The following is a 19,559-nucleotide window of genomic DNA, read 5'->3' on the forward strand; positions in this document are numbered from 1 at the left end:
CGCATGTTCTAATTCTTATTTTGAGGACTGGTGTTTATAATGGCTTGTCTTGTAAGCTGGTAAAGTGTTGACTTTTTTGGTGACCACTTTGGCAACAGCTCTCCAAAGTTTAAATACAGGATAGCTTTGGATTAAGAGTTCAACATCTAGGAATTTATTTTACAAAATACCTTCATATGTGAACAAAGAAACATGTGAGGCTATTCACTGCAGTCTTTTTCATAATAGTAAGAATATTAAAAATGACATTAAGTCCATCTTAAGCGATGGGATGATTATTCGATTGGATAGACATTCATACAATGGAGTCCTCCAGCAATCGTTTTTTTCTCCCAAGAGGGAGACCAACATTGATTGACCTGGGAAAATGTCTATGATATGAACACTGAAAGCAAAAAGTTGAAAAATTGTATGTATGCTTTAAATTCACTTTTGCTTAAAACTGGGTTTCTCAGGCTTGGCACTACTGACCTGCGGGCCAGACAGCTCTTTGTTGTGGGGCTGCCCTGTGTATCTTAGGGTGTTCTGCAGCATCCCTGGCCTCTACCCACCAAATGCCATGGCACCCTCCCCTCTCCTGCTATTACAACACCAACAAAGTTTCCAGTTTCCAAAAGTCCCCTGGGGTGGGAGCAGGGAACAAAATCACCCCCAGAGGAGAACCATTGGTTTAAAGTAATGACATATAGACAACCTAGGTTTGCACCCCTTAGAAAAAAGTTTAGAGGGATCCTCATCAAGTTGCTAACCCTAGGAACCAGGATTAGTCAGGGAAAATAATGTTCTTTTTATTTTATATACCTCTGTACTGGTTGATTATTTTTACAAGTCTACATTTCTTCTGTAATTAAGTAGAAAATCTACTATTCTATTCCCACTCACATAGATAGATACAAAGAAAATTAAGAGAATAATTCATATCAAGAGACAGTTAATCAGGACTTTCTAGAGAAGAGAGACAGGTCTTACCTGGGAAGGGAAGTCCTCTGAGAGGACTTGATAATGAGACAGGATGCTAACCAGAGCTCATCAATCCATCCCCTGCAGTCTCACCAAGCCAGGCGGTGAGAATGGTGTCTGAGAGATTGTAAACAAGGGGGAAAGAGTGGAATTCTGGCCTCTGGTGTTAACCAATTTAATGTCTTGAACCCTGTACTTCAAATCCTTCATTTGCTTAAAGGATCATCTACCTTCCCACAAAACCTTTAGGAGAGCAGCACATTAAAGCATCATCCATGAAATGATTTCCCCTCATCAGATTTGGTGCTACATAAACAAAAGATGGAATTCTCATTAATATTTGTTTTGCTGCTTTAAAAGTCATTTTTTAAAAACATATGCCTAGTCCAATTTGGGCATTTTAGAATTTAGAGTATTCTAGAATGCTTCAGTTTCATATTAATTTTGAAAGAATTTCCTCCAGGGAGGTATTTTCAGCTTTTTGATATACCTGTGATAGTTTTTTGTTTGTTTGTTTGTTTTTTCTGGAAAAATGGTTAAAGTTTGTTTAGAAATTACAAGGTAAACTGCCGTAGACAATTGTGATGATTCCCTCCCTGAGTTAGTTGGAATTCATGGTGAATTTCTTAAGATGGAAAAACAGACCTAAATCTTATGGAAAATAATCAAACATTTGGTCCCCCAAGGCTTCCCTGGTGGCTCAGTGGTTAAAAAAAAAAAAAAATCAGTGCACTGCAGGAGACATGGGTCCCTGGGTCAGGAAGATCCCCTGGAGAAGGAAATGGCTACCCACTCCAATACTCTTGCCTGGGAAATCCCACAGACAGAGAAGCCTGGTGGGTTACAGTCAAGGTGTCTCAGGAGTCAGACATGACTTAGGGATTAAACCACCACCACAACATTGATGCCAGTAAATGGCTTATCAGATATCCACAACTAATATCTTGCCTCAGTCTCAACTACAGGGTACTAAGAGAATTATGGTTTTTGAACAACGTTTTGAAAAGTAGCTAGAAAGAATTCTCTTGTCCATCTATGCTGATGTTTTGAAACCAAAAGTGACTTGAGACGAAAAGCGATTTGAGACAATTTATGAATCAAGTTATGAATCAGTTCATAATGACATAGTTTACATTCTTTTTCATCATGTTTATTTGTTCTGTTCTGGGTTTTTTTCTGGATAGAGTAATAATGCCGAGAAGTCCGTTTCTCACTCAAAAGCTACTCATAAACACTTTAGTCAAAACTTTTGGACCAATTTCCTTCCCCCTGTTCCACTCCCCTTCCCCAATTTGACTCAGCTTCTTACAGGTATTTTGTCTAATTTGGTAATGTTTTACTTTTCTCCAATTTTGTCTTTGTTAATCAAAGTCCTAATACGGTAAAGTTCTTTTGTCAAGAATTTAGAGCTTCCTTTTTTGGTCCCCCCTCTGCATCTGAACGGTAGCACTCATGATCTGCCATTGTCAAGAGTCCAGACTCACTCTATCTACGAATTCTTGAAACAAAGGGAAAGCAACACCTCTTTTCTCTACCTTGCACGCCTCACAGAGAACGTGAACAAGACAAGAACCACAAAGCAGAACATAATTTCCTAAGAATCTGGCATAATCACACAGGTCAGCTGTGACACCCAAAGCAACGGGTGTTTTAAGCAGAATGAAATGTACGCTCAAAGACACACTATGGACACTAGCTTCAGTCTGCGTTGTTTGCAAGGAAAATTCATGAAATTAACTGAAAAACGCATGAACGTCAAACCAGGTCTCTCATATATAGGATGACCCCAAAGTAACCTGCGTATGCCAGTTAGGAGCAACAGCAGCAGAGGATGCTGGGACTCTGTCCGTGGGGGCCCCTTCCCTCCCGCCCCCCACCCCGTCTACTCTGCTTACTTCCGACAGCCTGCACCGACCAACTCGTCCACCGCTCAAGTGTTATTGGAACCACGCTGGCACACGCACAGAAAGTTAAGCTTGTCCTGCTTGCCCAAGGCAGTCCGGAGCCAATCAGCAATCACAGTTGGGATGTGAAAGCCCAGCTGTCTTGCGTTAAAGCCAGGACACACTCTGAGATGTACTTTCCATTCCAGATTCCACTGCCTGTTAACACTCAGGCTGGGATTTTGCCTGAAATCACGCCTTTGCCTGGCTTCCTTCCCTTCCTGTCCAGCCTCCCCACTCCCTTACCGGCTTCTCCTGGGGGACGTGTCCTTAACACGTCATCTGTACACATGTTCCCATGTCAGGATCTGCTTTGGGGGAACCCTCCCTAGGTCATTAGCTGCCCTCCTTTGCTTTTCCCCAAATGTTGACTCCTCCTGTTCTGCTCATTTCATCCATGCGACAGCTGCAGCATGGGACACCAGTTTCAGGTCTCAAATTTCCATTAGGACCACTTGTCATACATAGACAGGCTCTTGATTACCAAAGACCCTTGATAGTTGACTTCTGGTCATAGTGTTTAAGTTCCTCTCTGCCAAAGGCACAGTCCTGGGCACTGCACCAGCGGGCTGGGTGCTGCCCGATGCTGCCATATGTGTTGGCCTGCGTGTACCCTTCCCAAGGGCAATGCCATATCAGATACATGTTTTGTATCTGATATGGCATTATCAGATACCATTATCAGATAGGGATTTACCATATCAGGTACATGTTCTAGTTTCTCTCCTCTGGCAAAAGTTTGAGTCTAATACCACTGAAGAGTCATGATCTGCCTTTCGAAAACATGAATGAGAAACTCCTACCTGCTTTGGAGTAAGTCATTTGAGTTTGCTTCCTCTTATTTCTACTGTTTGATTGACCCCAGGTTACTGAGGATGACTGTAACCGAGCAGGACCCTTTGGGTTCTCCTCTCCCACATCCTCTGCTGGAGCTCCTCTCTGGAGTTTATCTAGATAATAGTATCTGATGCGCATTTCCTGAGTTGTTTTATAGATGCTAAAATCACCACCAAATGGACGAAACTTGATGATCATGGGCATGTGTCCCCAGAGCTCCTGGCACCTAAGGATTGATAATGTTAACCCCTCTGTTACCACACCATCAACCAATCAGAGAATTATGTGCAAGCTAATTTCATACCCTGCAACCTCCCTCTTTCACCTGGCTTTTAAAAATGTTTTGCTGAAACCCTTCAGGGAGTTTGAGCTTTTTTCAGCACTAGCTGTCCTGGACTCCCTGTCTGGTGCTTATAATAAACTTCACACTTCCTTCACCACAACCCAGTGTCAGTAGATCGCCTTTACTGTGCATGAGGTGAGTGGACCCAAGTTTGGTTTGGTAATACTACCATGGTTCTGCTTTTGACTTCTGTCTGCAAGAACCAGAGAGTGTGGGTGACCCGATGGGACAGCCAGGATATGCCCCTTGAGTGGCAAGGGCAGAAAGGGAATCATCCTAGAGACCAATATGTGGACTGCCACGGCTGGAGGACTTCTTTGCCCTGTGACTCCTCTGGTCTATCCCACCCCTGCAGCCCCATCGCCTCTCAGACCTGCTCAAGAATTACCAGAGAAGTACAGAGCTGAGCTCACAAGTTGGGATAAGCTCCTTCAGAGAACAGCAAGACATGCTTTCTTCTGCATTCCCATGGACCTTAGTGCATAGTAGTCCCTCAATAAAATGTTGCTTTGTCTGTGACTCATGTAACCTGGTCAGACTGTCATAAGATGACGACTGTACTTTGTCATTCACTCAGGATACTCAAATATGAAAGAGTATGCTATTAATAACTAGACATAGACAAAATGCATAAACTAGGACTGTCCCTGGGAATCTGGGGCTCATAGTTATCCCACATCTTTCTCATCCTCAATGCGGGGCTTCAGATTGCACAGAAACACAATGAATGGTGCCCTGGAGCATGACTCCAAAATTCAGACCGTGGGATGGAGAGTGAGTTCAGACTCTGGGCCTCAGGAGAGTGTATGAGGGTAGCTTTCTACTGTTGACCCTTTCTCAGTGTTTGAGCTCTGGATACTATTTGAGGCCACTGAACGTGTATCTTTCTAAGATAAGATCTTTCTAAGCGGTATTTGCAGGTGAGGGCAAACCTGGGTGGTTCCAGACATGCTGACTCAGAGGCAGCCCAGCCCTCATGAGATCGACTCAATGGGAGAGTCCATGTTACCCGTCATCTTGGACAGGCCATGCAGACACCAGGGAACAACGCCCCCAGCAAGCTCCCCAGACCGTCTCCGTGCCAGCCCCGCGTGGCACCTTCACGCCCACTCTGCAGGCAAACTCACCGTTTTCACAGTGCTTCCCGGTGTAGCCCGCCAGGCAGGCACACTTGTACGATCCGGTGCTGTCGAGGAGGCAAGTGCCATCGTGGAAACACGGGGACGAGGAACACGCTGTAAGACAGAAGGCGATTTCTCTCAGTGCCTCTGTGCGGTGAGTCCCTTCACCCAAGCCCCGAGTCCTGACCACAGCCTCTCGCTTGTCTTGTAAAGTCTGCCTGCCATTTTTAAACTCCTTTTATTGAAATCATGTTACCACTGTTTCGAGACTGCCTAAAACAGCTACTCAGGAATCAAATGTTGCTGATGCTATTTGAGGTTTTCCAAGGCCCCAGAAGATGCTCCAGACACCTCTAGTCTGGGACAACACACACAAGTGCACCACACAATTAAAGCAGAAGCAAGCTTCACCCCTCCCATAGGGGCTCCTATGGGGAGAGAGCAGGCTTGGGTAATACATCATCTTCTTTTCAAGGAAGCTCAGCATCCGGGGTACCGGGGGAAAGGAACCGGAAGACGACTTCATGACACTGGTGATAGGGTACTCAAGAATTTCCAAACAAGCATCTGTAAACAGTAGTCCCTTGAGATGTTGAGAGTTAACGGTCTCAAATATGGTGGGGAAATGCTACTGGTGTTAAATGATAATTCACCAGGTTTCCCCACTGCAGAACTCAGAACACTCCATGTTCTAATGTGCACTGTGAATTTCTAAGAATGCACATAACATTCTACCTTTCACAGGCTTATTTGATCTGAGAGACTGCATTTCACAGAGTGTCCTGGGGACCATTTTTCTGCAGAGGACACTTTGGGAAACACTAGTCTGCTAGTTACCCACTAACCCCACCTTCATTTACCCTGGGGTAGAAATACATGGCTGGGCCAAGTGCAGCAAGCCTGAATCGAGTGCTGGCTCTGTGGAAGGCGCTGGTAAGATACGAAGATGAACAGGAGAGCCAGTTCACCAGGACAAAGCTTTGTGAAGAAGAGTCGGCAGTGGCTATAACCTGAAGTGTGACTGGGCGAGTGTCAGAAAAGAGAGAAAGTGCTAGAAGACCTTCAGAAAAGGGCAAAGCCACAGCCCATTGGAACAAGGGAAAAGGTTTAACAGGGGAGGAGAAATCTGACAGGGCCTCCGGGGATGGGACATCACGTGCAGGAGTTGGGAATGGCTTTAGGCAGGGAATAAAGAGGGCAGGTGGGTCACACCAGGTGCCTGAGGAACAGGAAGAGCTCTATTTGACCACATAGACCAGAGCTCTCCAGGGGAGAGTGAGGAACCTCCTGACCCTTCCCCCAGTCACAGGGTCACAAGCTGGTGAGCTGCCGCTGCCCCCAACTGCAGACTGCCGTGAGCACCCCCAGATGGATCTCAGCCTCGGCTGGCAGGGTGGCGCCAAGGGGCAAGGACTGAGCCACAGGCCGACCACACACAGCAGCAGAGCCTCTAGCGCTCCCAGGCCCTGCAAGTCTGCATAGGAGACACCCGTCCTGGGAGGGAGCTAGCACACAGCTCGTAGGAGCAACTGCTGGAGGCTCGGGCAGGGACGTTCTCAGGGGGACGAGGCGGAGAGGGTGGGGTGTCTGCTGGTCTTGCTGACCAGGCAAGGCTACAGAAAGACTGATTCCACTTCTGCCCACCTCCCTTCCTGAGACATCCGTATCAGACCTTCCATAAGGGAGCTTGAATGGTCAAAAGGCCACTGCAATTTCTTAAATTCAGTTATTTGTTTCAAAAAATAAATACCTCAAGCTGGAGTTTATTTTGTAAAACCTGATGCAATCTCACCTCCAAGGAGTAAAAACGATCTGGGGTGATTCCTTAGCACTGAGCCCGTTGTTCATTTTGGCCAAATGCTACTTCCTCACATGAACAGGACAGGAACTGAAGTCAGAAGCAGAGTTCCTCACAAAGTGAGTGGCATTTCCCGGGTAGTGTCAGACTTTGAACAGTTATTTGAAAGATGACAAAGGAAGCTCAGGGCATGCCTGGGCTGGGCAGCTACTGAGGGTTTCCTCTGTACCAGACACTGCTCAGCTCTTCACCTGTTCTGTCTCCTAGAGACTCCTTAACGAAGCAGGATCTAGGGTTACGCCCTTATTCAATAATTAGGAAACCCAGGCCCAGAACAGTAGAACTTGTCCAAGCCACATGGTTTAATTTGCTAGGGACCAAAGCTAACTCTCTTAACCATGAGAGCCCCTAATAGGAGCTCCAGAGCCAAATTGTGCAGATTCCTAGTTCCATCTCCAGAGCTGTGCAACCACAGACAAGTGACCTGATCTATCTGTGCTATAGCAGCTTTACAGAAGTAATAATTCCTAGTTCCGGTTCTGGTGAGCATTTCTGAAATACCCCTTGCCATTTCTTTCTACCTTCTCAATGTGCAGGTTGTTTCTGAGAACCCAGCAGGTGGGGTTTTAACAAAGCTGGGCAGGAAGGAGAGGGATACACAGAAAAGAATGTTTATCTAGAGTGCAGCCATAAAAAGTGACATTTGGGAACTTCTCTGGAGGTCTAGTGGTTAAGAATCTGTGCTTCCACTGTAGGGGGCATGGATTCAATCCCTGGTTGGGGAGCTAAGATCCCGCATGCCTCTGGGCATGGCCAAAAGGTAAACTTTAAAATAAAATAAAATTCAATCTTTCTCTCTCTGGCCTTCACCTGTGATCTCCTCAAAGATGGCATGGAAGCCGTCAAAGTTCTTGGAGCCATCTGAGTGGAAGAGGATGTGGAGTGAGGAGCCCGTGCTTCGGATGGGAGCTGGCCGCTCGTTGCCACAGAAACGCTTGATGATCTGGCTGTCGCTGCTGTCCCCGTCGCGGACCTCAACGTAGTCATACTGGCACATGTAATCAAACTCCAGGCTCAACATAACAATCCTGAAGGAGGAGAGGGTGACAGCAGGAAACAGGTGAAGCCCCGAAGAGTCCTTCCACCCCCCAACCCCGGGCAAGTTCAAGGCCAGATGATCAGCAGGCCTCCGTGAGAGAGGAGCTATTGCCCTGACCTGATAGAACCGTGGTCCTGGAGGGCTTGAGAGCAGGTGCATTTCCTCCCCTGTGTGTAGGCAGATGTCCTGTGTGCAGGTGTGTGGACATACGTGCCAGGAGCAGGGGGCGCCGCAGTCCATGCCGGGAATCTCTGCACACACCAGCTCCTCATTCAGGGGCACTTCTCACTCCCAGCCTGCACGGCTGGTTCCTTCCTAAACTCAGAGCTCAGCTAAAATATTCTCTCCTTAAAGAGGCTTCCCCGACAACTCTTTCTAAAGGAGAGCCCTTGTTTTCTTCATAATGTGTACAGACATTTTAATTTCTCATATTTATCTCCTTGATCTCATAAGTGTGTGTGTGCACACATGCATGCCTGTCTGCTTCCCTAGACTGCACATTCCTGGAGGCCAGGGTGTGACATCTGCCTTATTCCATCACTCTTTGCTTAAAGCCTAACGCAGTGCCTGGCACATGGAGACAATAAACAAATGCTGTTGAGTAGGTGAGAGAACAGATACTTCAATTTTACAATTGGAGAGCGAGAGAGTGTATGTTATCTTAAAGACCAAGTAAAGGAAAAAACCCTGCATACTCTTCTGTCTGATGGAAGGATCAGAAGATAATTATCCTCTTAGTAACAATAACTCATGCCCCAAAGAGTAGAAAAAGTATATCATATCAAAATTTCAGAATCGAAAGAGACATATCTTTGATTATCTCAAAGGGATCTTGGGTTTGGAAATAGTGGGGTGCAGCGGATCAAAAAAGCAGAAGATAAAACCCTAAGCTCCCATTTCTAAGAGGTAAGAAAAGAGGCATACACACACCAAGGCAAGAGAGGAAAAGATAACGTTTCAGAAGATTCCCAAGCGAATGCCTGAGTACTCAGGGTCACAAAATGTACATCTGTATCTTCTTCCTCACATTCCGGAGAAGTGGGAATAGACAGAAGAACTCAGAACTGCCACCTGAAACGTTCGGCCTAGTGCCACTTCTATCACCTTGGGTAAAAACTTCAAGTGCCAGAATTAGAGAACTATCAGGATATTGTAAATGCTCTTAAAGATCTTATTAAAAAGAAGAAATGATCACTGAGTATGACTAGTGTTTATTTTTCAGAAATTTTAATCACAAAACCTTTTGTAAGGCAGTGTAAGTCCTACTCATCATAATGTGTGCAACATGCTATAGTAGCAAGGATCTGGTCACCACCAACTCTCTGCCGGCCTTGAGCAATCACTTGCTTCTCTGGGCTTTGGTATCTTAATTTGAAAAGGGGGAGGATGTGGAGGGGGGAGCCAGGGCCACCACCAAACCGAGATCACAGCTTTTTCTGAAAGTGAAACATGAGACACTGCAACCTGCATTGACATTCACTCACGCATTCACTCATTCAACGCATCTTCGGCAGGTCCACTCTGTGACAGACGCTGTTCCAGGTGCTGAAAACACAGCAGCTTCCCTAGTAGACACAGTGCCTGCCCTCATGAGTTCTGATCTGGGGGACAGACAACAAGCAAGGAAACCAGAAAACAAGGGAATTCCAGAGACTGCTAAGTCCTAAGAAAAATAGAGCAGGTAAGAGCCCTGAGAGTGACTGGGAGGGTGAGCTTTCTACATACACGGTCAAGGACATATCTGGCTAGACGCTTAACTGGTGCAACGGAGCCAGCCATGCGCAGGTCACGGGGAAGAGTGGTCCAGGCAGGAGAATCTGTAAGTACCAAGGCCCAAGGTAGTCACAAGCATCTCTGAGGAAGTGAAAGGAGGCAGGGATGCTACGCTGCCAGGTGGTGCGTACCTGGGAGAATGGTATGAACGAAGGTCACAGAGGAGAGCAGGAGACATTCTGTATGGTGAGAAGTTTGGATTGTATTCCAAGCTTGAGAGAAACCACTGGAAGGTTTCACCAATGGAATAATAATTTGAGACAGGATTTTAAAGGATCACTCCAGTCACTCTGAAGAGAGGAGATGGCAGAGCCAGCAAGAGTGGAGGCAGGGAAGTCAACTAGGCCACGAGAGAATCCAGGTAAGAGACGGTGGCAGTTCAAAGTAGAATTTTCACAGTAGAGACAGTGGATAGACTTTGAGATTATTTTTACAGCTGAGTAAGTAGATTCTGTGGTGACCTGGCTGTGGTAGGTGATGGAAAAGGGAACACCAGGGATGACGACCATCTTTGGGGCCAAACCCTAGGCTGCAGAGTATTTTTATCCTTATAATTATCCCTGGCCAGCAGGTCCAGGTTTGCAGGGAAGAAACCTATATATTTCTGTGCCTTCCTAGGACCCTTTCCTGGGTAGGGGATGTGCTTCTCAACCCCGCCAACATTTTGAATTTCTGGTTGGTGGAGCTGGGGAGGGGGAGCTGATTTCTTTTCCTCCTGGGTCTTAAAGAATCTCTTCAGAGGTCTCTGAGGGGACCATTTGTCCTGGCCCCTGAGTTGCTGAAAAATTAGCCTGTGGCATCTAACACTGTCCTTATCACACTGGAAGATCCAGCCTGGAGCCCATTCAGGAGAATGGTGTAGCCTCTCACTTGCTGCTTGAACTTCCTCTGGGAAAGTTCATTTACTGAACCTTCATCCTAACCCCAGGACCTCAGGGAACAAGAAGACCAGGAACTAAAGGGTGGCTTTGATGAGGAGGGTTGGGAAAGGGACCTGAGTTCTGGATCCTCTCAATGTGGGGTACAGTGTTGCCCCTCTTACATGACAGAGTGCCATCGACGAGCCAGCTGACATATGGCAACCAGTGGGCGCATCAACCCACCCAGAAAACACCAACTGGAAGCCTGTGCTTTAGAAGATTAGAGATTTCTATCACCACCAACATCTCCATGAGTTAGAAAAGGGAAGAGCTAGGTGGACAATGTCCCTAAAAGTCCTGGGGTGAGTGGGCCACTCTGCTTTTCTAAAGAGGAAGAGTAGAGGCGTCTGCCAGGAGAGAGGAGAAACACTGCAGGCAGGGAGCAGTTCTTTCCACTTGTTTCATGCAGGAAGGGTCTATCAGGCACCTGTTGTGTGCACCACGTCCTGTTCCAGGCTCCTGGATGCAGCAGTGAGCAGTTCTCACAAAACAGGATGCACTTGTGTTATTTATCTCTAGTTACAACTGGGTCCATGGCATAAATTAAACATTTGCGTGGACCCCAAAGCTCGATAAGATGAAGGGCTTATCTTCCACACAAATGAAAGAATCAGTTTATTGGTTGTGGAGGTGGTGGTTGGTTTCTGAGAACAGCAATGAAGGAAGCTGTGACAAGCATAAACCCCAATGTAGAGTACAAAGTCCTTGAAGGTTAGACCTTATTTCCTCCCCTTCCATAGAATCCAGCCAGTACTAAGTGATTAGGTGACCTGGTCAAGATTATGGGTGGGCAGATTACTCTCAGGGCTGTGTTCTGTCATATTGGTGTCTTCCTTGGGTTATGGTCACCTGAGCCCCACTGTCTTTAGCCAGTGAGTGACAAGAATTTAATTGGTGGTAGTCTTACCCAGGCCTTATCTCACAAAATCAAGAAGAGGTAAACGGAAAGGCTCTAATATACATTTTCTGCTTTCAAGAATAAAATATAGATGGTTAGCCCTGATTACTAGGATCCAGGACCTTTGGTTTTGTTACTGCACTTCCTTAAACCTCAGGTTCCATAATTCTGACCCCAGCCCCTTACCTGAGTTGGATGATAAATCCAGGTTTGGCGTGGATGGTCCATTCACAGTGAGCATTCAAGGGGTAGCTCTCCAACAAAATCTGACCCTTTGGAACACGTAGAACCTGGCCACATCCTGAGAAGAGAAGATTGAGGCATGGAAATTGGAGTCAACAGGAAAGAGATGGTAAAATGTCTCAAAGCCTCTGATCTCACCCCACACCCCTGAAAACAGCATGGAGAAGGATATTTCTATTTCTCAAGCCCCTGCCGATATGCTCGGCAACTGGCAGTGAATTATTAATTCATTTCACCCAACAGCTTGAGAAGGGAAATAGCATCATTCCAGTTTTCCAGATGGAAAAATGGATAACCAGAGATTAAATAATTTGTCTAGCTATTAAGTGACAGAGCAGAGATTTAAAACCTAGCTGTATCTGAATGTGAAGTCCAAGCCACCCCCATTCTGCCTCTCCAAGACTGCCACACACCAGCCTGCTGCCGCCACCTTACAAGGCTCAGAAAGTAGGCTCTTCCAGCAGCTCCACCTGGGACATTGTGGCCTTTGTTCAGCGTCTAAATTTACGTAAGTCCCTTTGGTCTGTGTCACCCTCTGCTCCACACATATAATCCCAAAGCAACCCCTTTTTACCTGCCTCCATCCAATTAGAAAATGTATGTGTTAATTTGTTCTATGAGCAATTATGTAATAGTGAAAGCATTAGTTGCTCAGTTATGTCTGACTCTTTGCGACTCTATAGACTGTAGCCCACCAGGCTCCTCTAGTCATGGAATTCTCCAGGCCAGAATATTGGAGTGGGTAGCCATTCCAAGGGGTTCTTTCTGGCCCAAGGATGGAACCTGGGTCTTCCACATTGCAGGGAGATTCTTTACCATCTGAGCCTCTAGGGAAGCACCTCTCTAATGCAAATACTAGAAGTGGGACATGAACTCCAACCAGTCAGACTGGATTAGAGATTTTCAATTTTTTTTCTAGCTCCCAAGACCATTTCCCCCCCCAAACTCTTATGAAGACCACCAATTTAATTTTTAAAAATGAATCCAAGAGGGGGTCCTGGTTGAAGTAGAGGCTGGGACCCCAAGCCCTCCATCCTCACTATCACCTTGGTCCCCTGAGTTAGTTCCAAGGAATCCCCAAGATTTGAAAACTACTGAACAGAGTCTTTATTCAATTATATCACATCTTCTAGTGTTAAGATAAGCAGAGGTCTGTACCCTAGTTTTACAAGAGTTTGGGGGAAATGTCTTGAATTCGTGTTGTAGGAAAAAAATTATCTTATATAAAATTATTTATATAGTAAATAAACTATATTTTCTGCCAGAGTTGGCAAACTATGATCTATGGGTCAAATCCAGCTCACTGCCTATATTTTAAATGAAGTTTTATTGGAACAGAGCCACATACATTTTTAATGCATTGTTTAAGGTTGGTTTCCAGACTTGAGTAGCTGCAAGACAAGACAGTAGAATCCACAAAAATGTAACTATTTACTACCTGCCCCTTTATAGGAAAAGTTTATTTAACCCTATTCTACAAAGAACCCAGTTTGACATCATAAACTCCAGACTTTCAGTTATCTTTAATAACCTCCCCAAATAAATTCCCATGCTCAAAAGAAAAACATGAACATCAGTGGATGGTGCCTCATGGCAAGATGATGGTGGTAATATTTCTACAGTGGTAGGAATGGAGCCCAAACTCTGTTTTCGACAAGCTGTGAGGTCTGAGGCATGTGACTTTTGCAAAATTGACTGCTAGGTTGCCCAAGTTATCTCATCATTAGGATGTTTATTGCTTCTACTTCCGCGTTGGAAGCATCTCTCTCCACTTTCTAGGTGAGGCTCTTGATTTGGCCAGGTCTCCATCATCTCTCTGCGATCCCTGTCTCCTCGCAACCATCTTTTTCGCCCAACTTTCCATTCCCCACATAGCTGCCAAAATGAATGAATTAAATCACATTACTCTCTCGACTCAACCCTCCAAAGACTGTGTCCTGTACCTCGCCTCCCCCCAGCATCCACAGCCCTGCCCTCTGTCCAGTCCCCACCACCACTCACCCAGTCCTCACGCTGAGCCAGCCACACGGTCCCCTTCCTGTCCCAACCCCAGGCCTCGCGCCCACCGCTCCCTTAACCTAGAAGGTCCATCCTCTTCCACATCGCCTTCCTTTGGGAATTAAGCTCCACGGCTGCTTCTTCAAAGTGGCCTTCCTGGACCACCCAGCTAAAGCGGACCTTCATATTTCTACGGTCACTGCCATTACTTGATTTTGTTCTCTTCATGATGCATATCACTGCTGGAGATTTTCTAACTTATTTGCTTACTCCCTTTGGTAGAGCCAGCACTTCTCTAGTCTGTACACCTAGAATGGAAACTGGCACAGGACGTGTGCTCCATAAAGAGTTGTTGAATGAATGAACGATGACACTGTGACAGGCCAGGGGCTGGCTGAACGGCTTACACACATTCTCTGGCTTAATCCTCACAAGAAAGCCGGGAGATAGCTGAGGCAGATGGAGAGATTGGTTTAGTTCTCCTTGGGGAGGGGGTGGATAGGAGAGAAAGGATTGAGGAGAAACTAGGCCTGGCAGGGTCCTGGTAGAGTATTTACTAATCACTGCCTTAATTTTAATTTTGCACATTTATAGATAGTTCCTAAGGGGATACACTACACACTGCTATTTAAAATGGATAACAACAAGGTCCTACTGTATACACAGGAAACTCTGCTCAATGGTATGTGGCAGCCGGGATGGGAGGGGAGTCTGGCGGAGAGTGGACACTGGGATATGTATGGCTGAGTTGCTCTGCTGTGTGCCTGAAACTATCACAACATTGTTAACTGGCTACACTTCAATATAAAATAAAAAGTTAAAAAAAGAAAGCTGGGAGAATGACATTTGTCTCCCCATCGCCCAGATGAGGAACCTTAACAATGGGAAAAGTCAGGTGTTCCCATGGCCAGACAGCCAGGAGGTTGGAAGGTGGCAGATGACTGCTCTAAGTGTAGAAAGTGGTTGAGATGGGACGTCAGAGTCCCCTGTCCGTGTGAGTCCCAACCTTAGAGTCACCGGCTGTGTGGCCTTGGGTGAGTTCCAGCATCTCTCAGAGCCTCACCAGACTTGAGCCAAATGGGAATACAACTGGCACCCACCCCGTTCATTTTGTGAGACGTGAATCAGATTATGCACACAGAAAGCCCTTAGCAGAAAAACCAGCAAATGTTAGCCGTTGCTAGTTGGTGGCAGATCAGGGACTTGAATTTGAATCTGTCTAGTACCAGCGCTGGATCTCCACTAGTACATGAACCTGTCTTAGGGTTTCCTGACCCAGCCGTCTCCCGCACCATTTTGAAGCAGCAAGATTTCCCACCCCCAACCCCAAATACATTGAATCTTTGCCTGCCCCGCCCCCCGCAACTATTGGAAATGCACGTGCCTTCTTCCTGCACACCTCACACTCCTCATCGCCCCCATCCGCCCATCTGCTGCCCGGCTACGGAAGTGATACCCTGGGTGTGAGAGACAAAAAAAGAAGCCTTCCTGCAGAGCCTCCGCCCCCCGGGGGACTGGCAGCTTCCCCGCCACTAGGTGTTAAGTCCCAGCTCTGCAGCAAACCTCCCGCAGGGACCCCAAGTTAGAACCGGCAGCAGATGCTGCCAGCCAGCTTCTGGTTTTCTCCCTGGAATCAGACAGCACTGTCACAGATCCTCTCTCCCCATCTCAGATCTGGCGGAGCCGGCAGGCTTTGGCCAGCCCCAGGGTCTCATGATGCCTGGGGAGTACTCAGAGTCCCACCCCTTCCCGGGCGCTGGCCCCTGGCCACATGGGATGCAAGACCACTGGTTCCTGGAGACCAGGGGCTATCCTTCAGAAACAGCCAGGATTCCCAACCACACGCGGCAGCCGTGTCCTTCATGATGTTTCCCTTCTCACTCCAGAGGGTAGGGCAGAGGAGGCCTCAAGAGGGGGTGCAAGTTCCAAGCAGCCAGAGACACAGAGGCCACTTCTCATGCTTTGGGGCGGGGGGGTGCAGTTAGTGGGCACTGGGAGAAGGAGAAGGCACCCCATGCCCTCCTCACACCAAGGGGCTCCTTCAGCCCCCGTCTCACTCCCACCCTCACGGGGAGTCCGAGGACCCGGGTGCAGGGCAGACTCACTGCACCCTCTGTCCAGGGCAGAACATTGAACACAGCCAAGTGTCCCCGCCAAGGAAGTGCGGCTGGCCAACCAAGCAGGTGGTCCTGGGTCTGGAAGACGGGAGTGGCAAGGCCCGGACGACGTGCTCGGGTTCCCTGACCGTGTCTGGCTGCAGGGGAAGAGGTGTGCGTGTGTGTGCGTGCGTGGAGGAAATTTTGCCAGCCACGCCAGACTGGCCCCTGGGATCTCAAATCCTGGACTCAGCTCCAACCCTGCGCCCTCCCCTATCCTTCCCCCTTGCTACAAACCCAAACAGAGAGAGCTGGATAGACTCTGCTTCGACAGAGCTGAAAGGAAATCTTCATGAATTTCCAAACTAGAATGAGAGCTGGAAGCTTCCCAACAGCAGTGAACACCCCCAGCATTCTGACAAGTGTCCTTATCTCCAGCTGGGGGAGAAAGCAGGGAGGGGTGCTTCTGAAAAGCAGTGGGTCTTTTTTTTTTTAAATCTTTCCTCTTGGCTGGGGGCAAGGAGGACTAGAGAAAGAATTCCAATAGCTCCTTTTTCTTCTTTCTTTTTTTTGGCCATGCTCCACGACTTACAGGATCTTAGCTGCCTGACCAGGAATTGACCCACACTCTCAGCAGTGAAAGCCTGGAGTCCTAACCACTGATGCATGCGTGTGTGGGCAAGTCACTTCAGGCACATCTGACTCTGTGTGACCCTGTGGACTGTAGCCCCCCCAGGTTCCTCTGTCCAGGGGATTCTCCAGGCAAGAATACTGGAGTGGGTGGCCAAGCTCTCCTCCAGGGGATCTTCCCAACCCAGAGATTGAACCCATGTCTCTTATGTCTCCTGTATTGGCAAGCAGGCTCTTTAACCATTAGCGCCAGCTGGGAAGCCCCTGGAAGCCAGACCAGGTCCTAATCTCAGTTCAGACTTTTCCTAGCTGTTTGACAAGTTCTTCAGGTTTTCCAAGCTGAGCTTCCCTCATTTGGAAATAACAGGAGTACCTACAACCATGCTGTTGTTGCTGATTTATTATTTAAGGATTAAATGAGATAGTTACTGTATGTGAGGCATTTATCAAAGTGCCTGGCACACATTAACAACGAATGGCAGCCAACACTGTCGTTTCTCAAGTCTTGTCTGAATCTGAGACACAAATTTGGCAAAAGAATCACAGGTGACAGCTCAGGTTCTGACCCACTGCTCCAGGTCTCCTAAGAGCCTCTTTACATCATTGGCTAAAGCTCTGAAGCCTTTAGGCCCAGGAGCCTAGACAGGGAAGGCAGAACAAAAGCCTGGATGATGACAGGGGAATGACCCACACACCAGACCGGGAGCAGGAAGGACGCTGATGCCGTCCGTGTGATCTGGTTCATCCTACCCGGACCTGCTCAGCCCTCCGACAGGCACCTGGAGTGAGGACCTCAAGGGCCTCTCACTTCAAGAAGCGGCTTAGTACAGAGGAAGAGGGACTGGACTCGGGCCCAGCATCTGAACTGGCATCTTGGCTCTGCCCCTGAGCAGCTGCAGGACAGCAAGTGGGAAAGAGACTCTGCCTCTCTGTGCCTCGATGCCCTTTCCTGTAAAAGGCTGTGATGAGGATGAATGGTTCGTACGTGAAGGTACTCAGAGCAATGTCTGGTTCATGGTAAGTGCTAAGTGATAGCTTTTACCAGAGGCTCACATCTTCATTAGGTCTCTAGAAATGACTTCATGGCTCACCCTGTGATTCTGCCTATAATTCCAATCAATCTAATACCTGACAATGGTTGCTTGAGTGTGTGTCTCCTCCATGACGCAGTTCCGTGAAAGCAGGGATCTTTGTCTGTCTTGCTCACCTTTATATGCATGAAATATGTGCTTAATTAATTATTAACTGAATGAATGACTCTGCCAAATTAAATCAAGCCTTTTCCTGCCCAATCAAACCATTTTTGAAGCCTCCTCCCAATTCTGTACCAAATGGTCTACCCATTCAGTTGAAGCAGTTGTCCACCAAAAATACCATCTACCGCTTTGTTGCAAAACGGTTTTTCTCCCCTAGATTCATCACAGTCTTCACAAAAAAAGCATACACTGAGATAACCCTGACGATCCAATTCAAAAGTTGAGGACTGGGCTAGAGCAGCATAAAAAATTAGACAGCTAAATATTTTCTTTTTTTTCTGTGCTTCAGTTTGGTTGACTTTTACCAACCTGTATTTAAATTTCCTGATCCTGTCTTCCATTGTGATCAATCAGCTGTTAACCCCCTCTGATTATTTTTAAATTTCAAATATTATAATGTGTTCAGTTCTGGGATTTCCTTTTGGTTCTTATTAATGCTTTCTAAATCTATTCTCAATTTTCTCATCTATTCATCCATTATAATTAATTACCTTTTCCTGTAGATCCTTTAATATATTCATTTTAAAATTATTTAAAACTCGTCTGAAAATTCTAATATTTGATCCCATGTGGTTTGTTTCTCTCGACTGATCTTTCTCTTGACTATTGGTCCTATTCTCTTCTTGCTTATTCACAACAGAAAAGACATATTTTCTTTTGATTGGTAGTATCTTTTCCTTTATTAGGCAGGTAGAATGAAGTACTGATCAATTTGATCAAATCAGGAAGTAAGCTGGTTTGGGGCAGGACTGAGGCTATAATCCCTCTAGAAGCATCTTGAAAGTCAAGCAGTGGGAACCTTAGAAAATTTATTTTTGATTTTCAACACTCCCCCTGCCCATCTTCCTGCATTTCCATGACTGTAAGGTCAGGAATCTTTGAGCCTGTGAGACCATGAGACCCTGAGATGACAAATTTTTGAAGCTGGAAAATGACAACAACATTCCAAGATCTTCGGCTTTCTAGCCTCACCCCCAGCCTCTGCTTGCTCAGCAAAATTTCACTAACGAGAATTCTCAGTGGATAGGGTAATCTTTGGTTGGGGATCTTTTTTAGACGTAAGTTCAATAGGCCAGCCCACAGGTTCATCCCAAATCTGCCTGGCTCCTCCTCCTTCTCAGGCAGGCCTTCACCTGCCCTGCCCTGACCTCAGTAGCTGGCCTCAGGTAAGACATATTCTGGATCACTTGCTCTCCTAGGAAGAGCTCTTTCCTATGGAGTTTAGATTCTTTTAGATTCTGTGTTCACAGATGTGTGATGGCTTTAAAGTAAATTCTGAATTTTCTTTGATTTTCAGAGTGATTTCTTGCTGTTTGAACAGGAAGGAGGCCTTTTTCATGTCCCTCTCCACCCAAACCAGAAGTTGAGCAATAACCAATGAGTTCTTTAATAACATAATATCTTCTGCAAAAGGTCAAACATTAATTCTCTGAATCAAGAACCTCAGCACATAAAGTATGAAATGCTATTCACCACACATACAATACTTGTCCTGGAAAGTAGCCTCCTCATGTGCTTGTGTTTAGTTGTGTCCGACTCTTTGCGACCCATGGACTGCAGCCCGCCAGGCTCCTCCATCCACAGAATTCTCTGGGCAAGAAACTGGAGTGGGCTGCCATTTCCTACTCCAGAGGATCTTCCCGA

General features: G+C 46.7%; 1 protein-coding gene across 1 annotated transcript in view; it reads right to left on the bottom strand.

The window, feature by feature from the left end:
* PAMR1 (peptidase domain containing associated with muscle regeneration 1) overlaps positions 1-19,559 on the bottom strand; it is a 76,848-nt gene that overhangs the window by 23,187 nt on the left and 34,102 nt on the right. The window contains exons 4-6 of the mRNA XM_043909304.1: positions 11,879-11,993; positions 7,873-8,090; positions 5,211-5,318 (exon numbers count right to left, since the gene is read on the bottom strand). Coding sequence (XP_043765239.1) covers positions 5,211-5,318; positions 7,873-8,090; positions 11,879-11,993 — 441 coding nt within the window. The remainder of the gene's footprint in view (positions 1-5,210; positions 5,319-7,872; positions 8,091-11,878; positions 11,994-19,559) is intronic.

This window comes from Cervus elaphus, chromosome 1 (assembly GCF_910594005.1).
Source record: "Cervus elaphus chromosome 1, mCerEla1.1, whole genome shotgun sequence".
In the NCBI taxonomy this organism is placed as follows: Eukaryota; Metazoa; Chordata; class Mammalia; order Artiodactyla; family Cervidae; genus Cervus; species Cervus elaphus.